This window comes from Dipodomys ordii, unplaced genomic scaffold (genome assembly GCF_000151885.1).
Source record: "Dipodomys ordii isolate 6190 unplaced genomic scaffold, Dord_2.0 Scaffold6, whole genome shotgun sequence".
NCBI lineage: Eukaryota > Metazoa > Chordata > Mammalia > Rodentia > Heteromyidae > Dipodomys > Dipodomys ordii.
The window spans coordinates 8,522,819-8,531,415 of NW_012267222.1; the positions used below are offsets into that span (position 1 = coordinate 8,522,819).

An 8,597-nucleotide genomic window follows, 5' to 3' on the forward strand; every position below is an offset into this window, starting at 1 on the left:
GTGTGGAAAAGGAAGATGCTGCATTGTGAATGATGATGGGTCTGGGGAGGTTGAGGAATCACTCCAGTGATTCAGAGGTGGATGTCAGCTTCACCATGTGTAGTGTGCTGAGCTGGCACTCAGGGCTGCAGCAAGGTGTGGAAGGCCTCACAGCCCCTGTGGTGAAGCAGTCTGGCCCCAAGTGAGTTAGTGGGCTCCATGGTCAGTGCTCAATGCACAGGTGCCAGCGGCTTCCTGTAGTCATGTCACAGCAGGAAATCAGCCACGGGTTCTCCACTGCACCTGGATTTGGACAGACTCCTTTCCTTTTTTTAAAATCTTTTTCTTTTTCAGCTAATCCTGGACTTGCATTCAGGGACAGGTCACCTTTCTTGAGCTCAAGGCTACACCCTACCACTTGAGCCCCAGCACCATTTTAGGCTTGTGTGTGGTACTGAGGAATTGAACCTAGGGTTTCATGCATGCTAGGGAAGCACTCTGCCACTGAGCCACATTCTGAGCGTGGGTATAATATTCCATGAAACAAGCATGAGCATTACATTTATTTTTTATGCAGGTACTGAGGACTGAATTGAGGGCTTGGTTCTGTCCCTTCGCCTTTTCCCCCTTGGCTATCAGTCACTCTGCCACTTGACCCAGCTCCAAGTCTGAGGTTTGTCTGTCCTCACAAAAGGCTTATGGGAGATTAGCAACTCAAGGATTTTCTTCCTGGGCTGCCTGGAAACTGCCATCCTCAGGACTCACTCTCCTGTGTACCTAGGATTACAGATATTCATCTACTGGTGCCTAAGCTTCACTAGTAATTTTGCTTTAATTTTATTGATGTTGTTGTTCATGGGGCATGCACTCTGGACCTGGGCACTGTTCCTGAGCAATTCAGCTCAAGGAAGAGCTCTACTACTTGAGGCACAGTGTCACTTCTGGTTTTCTGGTGGTTCCATGGAGATAAGAGTTTTGTGGACTTTCCTTCCGAGAGTAGCTTTCAACTGTGATCTTCAGATCTTAGCATTCTGAATAGCTAGGATTACAGGCCTGAGCTACTGGCACCCAGCTTAATTTTTCGTGTTCTGTTTTCAGTTCTAAGGCAAGAACTCAGGGCCTGGACAGTATCCCTCAACTTTTTTTTTGTTTGTACGTTTGTATTTTTTGGTCTGTCGTGGGGCTTGAACTCTGGGCGTGGGCACTGTCACTCAGCTCTTCAGCTCAAGGTGAGTGCTCTACCACTTGAGCTAGAGTGCCACTTCCAGTTTTCTGGTGGTTTATTGAAGATAAGAGTTTCACAGACTTTCCTGCCTGGGCTGGCTTTGAACCAATGTTCCCAGATCTCAGGCTCCTGAGTAGCTAGGATTACAGGCCTGGCCACCGGCGGGTAACTCCCTCAGATATTTGCTCAAGTCTAGTCTTGCACCCATTTGAACCACTGGCCCATTTCAACTTTGGGTGAAAAAATAAAGAAAACTAAAGACAAAAGTCTCACAGAGGGGCTGGGAAGGTGGCTCAACATGAGTAGAAAAGGCGGGAAGTGGCCTTGTGGCTCATGGGGGAGAAGTGCTAGCCTTGAGCTGAAGAGCTGAGGGACAGCGCCCAGGCCCAGAGTTCAAGCCCCACAACAGGGGAAAAAAACCTCTCATAGACCTTCTTGTCTCAGCTGGTTTTGAATGGGGATGCTCAGATCTCAGCCTCCTGAGTAGCTAGGATTACAGGCATGAGCCAAAGGCACTCTCCTTACAATAACTTATTTATTATCATAAAATTAAATGAACAGAGGAAGTCTCTCCATCAGGATGGGTTTACGTCCATATACCAATACAGGAACCAGGAATTCCCACTTGTTCCACACAAGTTGAATGCATTCCACTCAGATTGCTTTGATGAGGACACAGGACACTGGCCCATGGAGGCCAGAGCACCCCACATCACCTTCCTGACAATGAAACTGGAGAGCAAAAGAACCTGTCCTCTCCTATATTTTCCCCTGCGGAATGACAGATGGTTAGTGTTCCCACTAGGATGTACTGGGTGTCCTAAAGGGACATTCAGGTTCACTTCCAAACAACAGCATGAACTACTCAGGTGCACAAACCCCGCAGTAGTTAGACTGACGTGTAAAGGAATATTCCTCTGTAACTACCCAGTTACCACTGGGTGCCAGGCTATAGAACTGGTTCTTCTTACAGCCTATGCATGAGTAAGTGCAGACCTGGACCTTATGGACTGGCTGGAGGTTCCTCAGGATCTGGACCAAGTTCACACAAACCTGGGCAAATCGTTCCCTGTTGACTCTGCATCCATACAACAAACACTCGTGGTCATAGCTCTCCACAGGGGCCGGATACAGCCCTCGCTGTAACTGCCTCAGCCTGGCTGTGTGGCTCAGCAGGTTCTGCAGGGCAGCCAAGGACATGCGGTTCCCATAGATGCTGAAGAAGCTCAGCTGGCAGCACTGGCTCAGGCTGGGAAGGATGGCAGAGATCTGGGCCTCAGTGATCCCACAGTGCTCTAAGGCCAGGGCCTCCAGGGTGCCAGACACTCTCTCCAGCAGAGCTCGGAGGGCCCCAGGACACAAGTCACCCAAATTTACAGTCCTGAGACGCAGGTGCTTGAGCTGACTGGTGCAGGGACACAGGGACAGACACCTCAGGTCTGCTTCATTCAGTGGACTTGAAATCAAAGACAGAGTGGTCAGAGGCTTGAGGGTCCTGAGGAGAGAGCAGAGAGACTGGGGTGAATGGTGGTGGTGAGCAGAGCAGACTCAGGCAGGAGATGGTCAGCAAAGGTTGTCCTGCTGCACCGAGGGAGACCAACCACACGATGCTCTGGCTGAGACCCCTGTCACTCCACCATCCCAGCCTGATGCCTGTCAGTGCCACCTGAGCCTGGCCCAGGCTGCACCCCCTCCAGCCCCCTCTCCAGCCCCCTCTCCTCACTGTCTGGACACACCACTGGGCTTCCTGCCCGCAGGGCCCAACCACCCATGCATCTGAGCAGTACAGCACAGCATCCTTTCCTCTTCCCCTTGCTTCCAGTTTCTATCCTGTGAGCTCAGACTTGCTTCCTATAGAGGAACTCACAGCCACTCACTTCTACATAGGACCCCACAGCGGGCTTCCTGCCCTGAGCACACTCCCAGCATGCACCCTGCTTTCTGACTTCATTGAAGACCAGGGCAGAACTAAGCAGCACCCTCAGGAGGAGGAGCCTCTTCCTGTGTCTCCTCAGTCCCCTCAGCCCCGCAGTCACCCCACACAGTTGAGCCCCTTTCATATCTACCCACCCCAAGTTCAGCTCAGCCCTGTGGCTCACTGAGCTTTTCTGCTCAAGTCTATCTTTCTATCAATTTGAACCACTGCTTCACTTCCAGGTTGGGGAGGAAAGGCAGATGGTAATAGGTAAAAGTCTCACAGACATTCCCCTCCCTGTGCCAGCTTTGACTTAGGATCCTCACCTGAAGACCTTCTCCAGAATCTCATAAGAGAAGAATCCTTCTCCTTCATTAATTTGGCGATTTCTATGCAGCACCATCTCAGACAAGTATTTGAGTAAATTCTCCAAGATGCAAGAACAACATTCCATTTTCATCTTAGCCAAAGAAAGTTGGCGAAGGTTCTTCATCTGGGCCAGATAAGGAACCATATTTTCCAATGTTTTGTGATGCCACAAATCATCCACGACCAGCTCCTGGATGGAGTCCAGATGAAGCAATCCAAGAGTGCTTTGTATTTGACAGGTGGAGCCAGGGGTGGATGTAAACAGAACCTGCAGCTTCTTAGAGCACAGCTGAACCTGGTCTCTTCTCGTCTCCACCCACTGGAGCAAGTGGGCCAGCACACAATCCCTGGGGCCATCACTGATGGTGACATCCATGAATATCCTGAAGGGGGGCTCCTCCCTCAGGTCTGCACAGTGATTGGCTGCTGGCTTGTCAGTCAGGGCTGCTGCTGAGCAGGCTTGAGACATTGCTATGTACCCTGAGGTCCAGATGTTCAGGGACCTATTCTGCAGATCTAACACTTGCAGTTTGCATCTACGGGGGAGACACAGGACAGTCTCAGAACAGACATGGCAGAACGGCTACTTTCTGCTTCATCATTATTAGACCAAGCCAATCTAGTGTACCATATTTCCTCCTGCTTTTGCCTAGTTTCTATCTTTCTGTCCTTTTTCTTTTTATTGTGCACTAGTGGGGCCTGAAGGCAGGGCATGGATGCTGTCCAGTACATTTTTCTACTCCAGGCTAGTTGTTCTACCATTTGAATCACACCTCCACTTTTGGCTTTCCCTTTTCCTTTTTTTGTTGTTGGTGGTAGGGTATGAACGATGGGCCTGAGTGCTGTCCTTAAGCTCTTCATCTCAAGGCTAGTGCTCTATCTCATGAGCCACAGGGCCAAGTGCTAAGAGTCTCAGACTTTCCTGCCGAGACTGCCTTTGAGGCTGGCTTTGAACTGTGATTCTCAGATCTCAGCCTCCTGATTACCTAGGATTACAGGAGTGAGCCACTGGTTCACAACTTTGGCTTCATTTTGATTAAATAGCGATAGGAACCTCAGACATTCTCTTGCCCAGGCTCACTTTTTAATATGTCAGCCACCTAAGTAGTTAGGATTGCAGGACTGCACCACTGACATCATGAAACTTTCCCCAAACATTCCTAACTCCATCACCCACAGCCTGAAGTATTTAGGGATCTGGCAGCCATGACTGCAGCCATCCTCACCAACACTCCACACAAGGGACACTGTTCTACAAGGAGCTCCACAGGAATCCCTGGGATCCTCTGGCCCCAGGTTCCCTGTGAGACCACTCTACTCTCCCTGATTCTGGTTTGTCTCTTCCCTGAACTCCAGGGTCCTCCCTGGCCCCCAACCTGGGTCCCCCTTACCTGGGCCCCGCTCCCTGCTCAAGCAGCACCTCAAGGCCCTCCAGGGTGACTTGTAAGATCTCCAGGTCAGCTGAGCCCACCAGGGCCCCCAGGGGGAGGCAGGCAAAGGGCCAGGCCTGCACCATGGCCTTCAGCACCTCCATGCGTCTCTTGGCAACCACCTCTCTGAACAGCGTGGAGAAGAGATCCAAGGGAAGGACGTCCAGAGCAGAGATGGCCAAGGCCTGGTCCTCCAGCAGGCTCTGCATGGCCAGCTGCCACAGTGTGGGCAGGGACATGGTGCTCAGTGTGCTGGGGCTGCAGGGAGAGGGCCTGGGAGCACACAGGAAGAGGCAGCTTTAGCGGCTGAAGCTGAGAAGTCCCTTCTCAGAGAGAACTCATCTCAAAGGCCACATCCCGACTCCAGCCATGGGGAGATGTCAGTTCACGCCCTTTCCACATAGCCCCAATGCCCCCCAAGCACAGCGCAGGGACACAGGGCAGCAGGATGCTCCCCACATAGACAGCCCCAAGCTCATCATGGTCCCATCCAGTTCCAGCCACTACTCTGAGTTCATGGCCCAATTGTCAGGGATAAAGAGGAGCCTAAAGGAAAGTCCAAGCTGTGTGTGTGTGTGTGTGTGTGTGTGTGTGTGTGTGTGTGTGTGTCCCTGTCCTGTGACTTGAACTCAGGTCTTGATACTTTCCTTGGGGGCTAATATTAGTGCTCTACCACTTGAGTCATAGCTGCCTTTTTGTCATTTTCATGTTTAATGGAAGATCAAAGTATCAAAGGCTCTCCTACCTGGGCTGTCTTGGAACACAGACCTTCAGATCTCAACCTTCTAAATAGCTAGGAGGCCTGGAGTTAGCAAAGAGCACATGAAACACCCTAGCTAATATACTTAAGATCTGGCCATCATCCAGAAGCACTAAAAGCAAAGCCACAGGAATGTCAGCTGTCTAATCTCTGTCCTCTTTTCTATCCGAATGAGAACTACATGCAATAGGCACCATTGGTTTTCAGTGTCACCTCTGGTACTGAGCAACAGTTACTCCAGGCAAAGGTTGGTGCGGTGTATAGAAAGCTCCACCTGAGATGGAACCCTCACCCAAGACTGACAGAAAGACAGACTCCCTGGGCTGCTCTTCCACCAAGGATTTGCTCCCCACTGCCAGAGGAGCAGGGGGGTGGGGGGGGCATAGCTCTTGTGCTCCACCTTTCAGGAACTGCTCTGGCAGCGAGGTGGAGCTGTGCAGTGGGGGGGGTCCCCAGAACATAGGAGGACCTGGGTTAGAACACAGGACCAACACAAAGAAAGAGAGTCTCCAAAACACCCAGAACTTGTCCTATAGTCACCCCACAACCCACCCTCAGAAATGAATTACTACACAGAAGAATGAGAGTCAAAAAAAGGGAGAGAAAGCCAGCATCCCCTAGAGTATGGGGCTTGAACTCAATGCATTCTGTTTACGCTTAGCTTTCCTACTCAAGGCTGGCAGTCTTCCACCAGAACCACATATTCAATTCTGAAATTTTGCTGCTTACACGAAGAAAAGAATGTCAAGAACTAGAATGTGGAGTACTGGTAGAATGCTTGCATAGCACACATGAAGCCCAGGGTTCCATTCCTCAGTACCACATCCACAGAAAACACAAAGTGGTGCTGTGGTTCAAGTGGCAGAATGGTAACCTTGAGCAAAAGCAACTCAGGGACAGCTCCCAGGTCCTGACTTCTATCCCCAGGACTGGGGAAAAAAGCCTCATGGATTTCTATCTGGGCTGGATCTAAACCACCTCCAATACCAGTCTCCTGAGTAGCTAAGGTTTGTGGTATAAACCTCTGGTATCTGACTGGATTTATTGGTGCTTAAATTTGTAGTTTTTGTGGTTGCACTAGAGATTGACTTTAAGGCCTGAGTGCTGTTCCTGCGGGTGGGTCAAAGCCAGTGCTCTACCACTTGAGTCACAGCTCAAATCATGGTGTATTTATTTTTGTTTTGTTTTTTTTATTTTTGGGTTCGGTTGTGGGGCCTGAACTCTGGGCCTGGGTGCGGTCCCTCAGCTCTTCAGCTCAAGGCAAGCACTCTACCGCTTGAGCCACAGCGCCACTTTCGGCTTTTTCTTTTTGCTTATGTGGTGCTGAGGAATCAAACCCAGGGCCTCAGGCATGCAAGGCAAGCACTCTACCACTGAGCCACCTTCCCAGCCCAAGGTGTATTTATTTTTGAGGAGATCAGGACCTTCTCCACCCAGAATATCCTGTTACTTGGATTCTTCACTCTTAGCTAACCTCAAGTTGATAGGATTACAAACAGGAGCCACAGATTCCTCATTTGAACTCAATATTTAACTTATCAAAATTGAGGCTTGGTCTAGTGGCTCACACCTGAAAGCCCAGCTCCTGTGGCGTAGAAATTGAGAGAACTGAAGTCCTATCCCGTCATTTATCAACCACCTGCCATGGTGGTTCTTATCTGTCATCCCATATTGCCAAGCCTGAATGAGTGGGGGGTCTAGGGGGCTCAACCCTGTAATCCTAGCTGCTCAGGAGGCTGAGATCTGAGGATCCAGGCTCAAAGCCAGCTTGAGCAGGAAAGTCTGTGAGACTATCATCTTCAGTTGACCACCAGAAAACTGGAAGTGTGCTGTGGCTCAAAGTGGGAGAGTGCTACTTTTGAACAAAAAGAGCTCAGGGACAGCATCCAGGCCTCTACCACAAGCTCCACATCATATATATCTATCTATATCTATATCTATCTATATAAAAGCATGGATATTTGGATCTGAGTCTGAGTGTTCAGGTAAAATATTGAGAGTCTATTTAAAGCTGGAAGAGAAGTTGTGTCTTTGGGAGTATAGTGAAGACCTTGAAGGAATCTGTTGAATGACAATGCCCAGACCTTAATTTCAAGCTCTACTACTGATAAAAGCAGCAATAAAGTAAAGAATTATTGAAAAATTTCAAGGCAGGTGCTGGTGGCTCACACTTGTAATCTAGATCTTAAAGAGCTGTGAAACGAAAGGCTTTGAACTCTGGGCATGGCTCTGTCCTTCAACTCTTCAGCTCAAAACTAGTGATCTACCATGAGAGCCACGGCGCCATGTCTGGATTTCTGAGTGGTTTATTGGAGGTATTAGTCACACAGACTTTCCCTGCCAAGGCTGGCTTTCAACTGCGATCCTCAGATTTCAGCCTCCTGAGTAGTAAGGATTTCAGTTGTGAGCCACCTGTGGCCGGAGAGTCTGTGACTATGTTTAAAAACACCAAAAAGCTGGAAGTAGATCTGTGGATCAAAGGTAGATAGCCTTGAGGAAAAAAATCAGGACAGTGCCAAGGCCCTGATTTCAAGCTACAAAAGAGGACTATGTGCTTGCATGTGCGCAAGCACAAGCACACGTACACGTATGTACGTACACACGTACACGTACACACACATACACACACACAAGCTCAGGGGCTGGTCATGTGGCTTAGTGCTAGAGTGCTTGCCTAGCATGCATGAATCAAGCCCTGGATTCCATTTATCAGTATCACAGACATGGAAAAAAGCCAAAAGTGTTGCTGGGGCTCAAAGTGGTAGAGTGCTAGCCTTGAGCAAAAGAAGCTCAGGGACAACCCCCAGACCCTGAGTTCAAGCCCTCAAAAGAAGAGGTCCAAATCACTATACTCTGTGCCATACAGGCCCTACAGTCACCCCTGGCACTGGCTGAGGGGAATGCTGGGGATCCTCATGG

At 49.7% G+C, this 8,597-nt stretch overlaps 1 protein-coding gene across 1 annotated transcript in view; it reads right to left on the reverse strand.

The window, feature by feature from the left end:
• Positions 1-8,597, reverse strand: part of LOC105997582 — a 40,532-nt gene that overhangs the window by 29,694 nt on the left and 2,241 nt on the right. The window contains exons 3-5 of the mRNA XM_013032066.1: positions 4,880-5,176; positions 3,446-4,024; positions 2,140-2,699 (exon numbers count right to left, since the gene is read on the reverse strand). Coding sequence (XP_012887520.1) covers positions 2,140-2,699; positions 3,446-4,024; positions 4,880-5,176 — 1,436 coding nt within the window. The remainder of the gene's footprint in view (positions 1-2,139; positions 2,700-3,445; positions 4,025-4,879; positions 5,177-8,597) is intronic.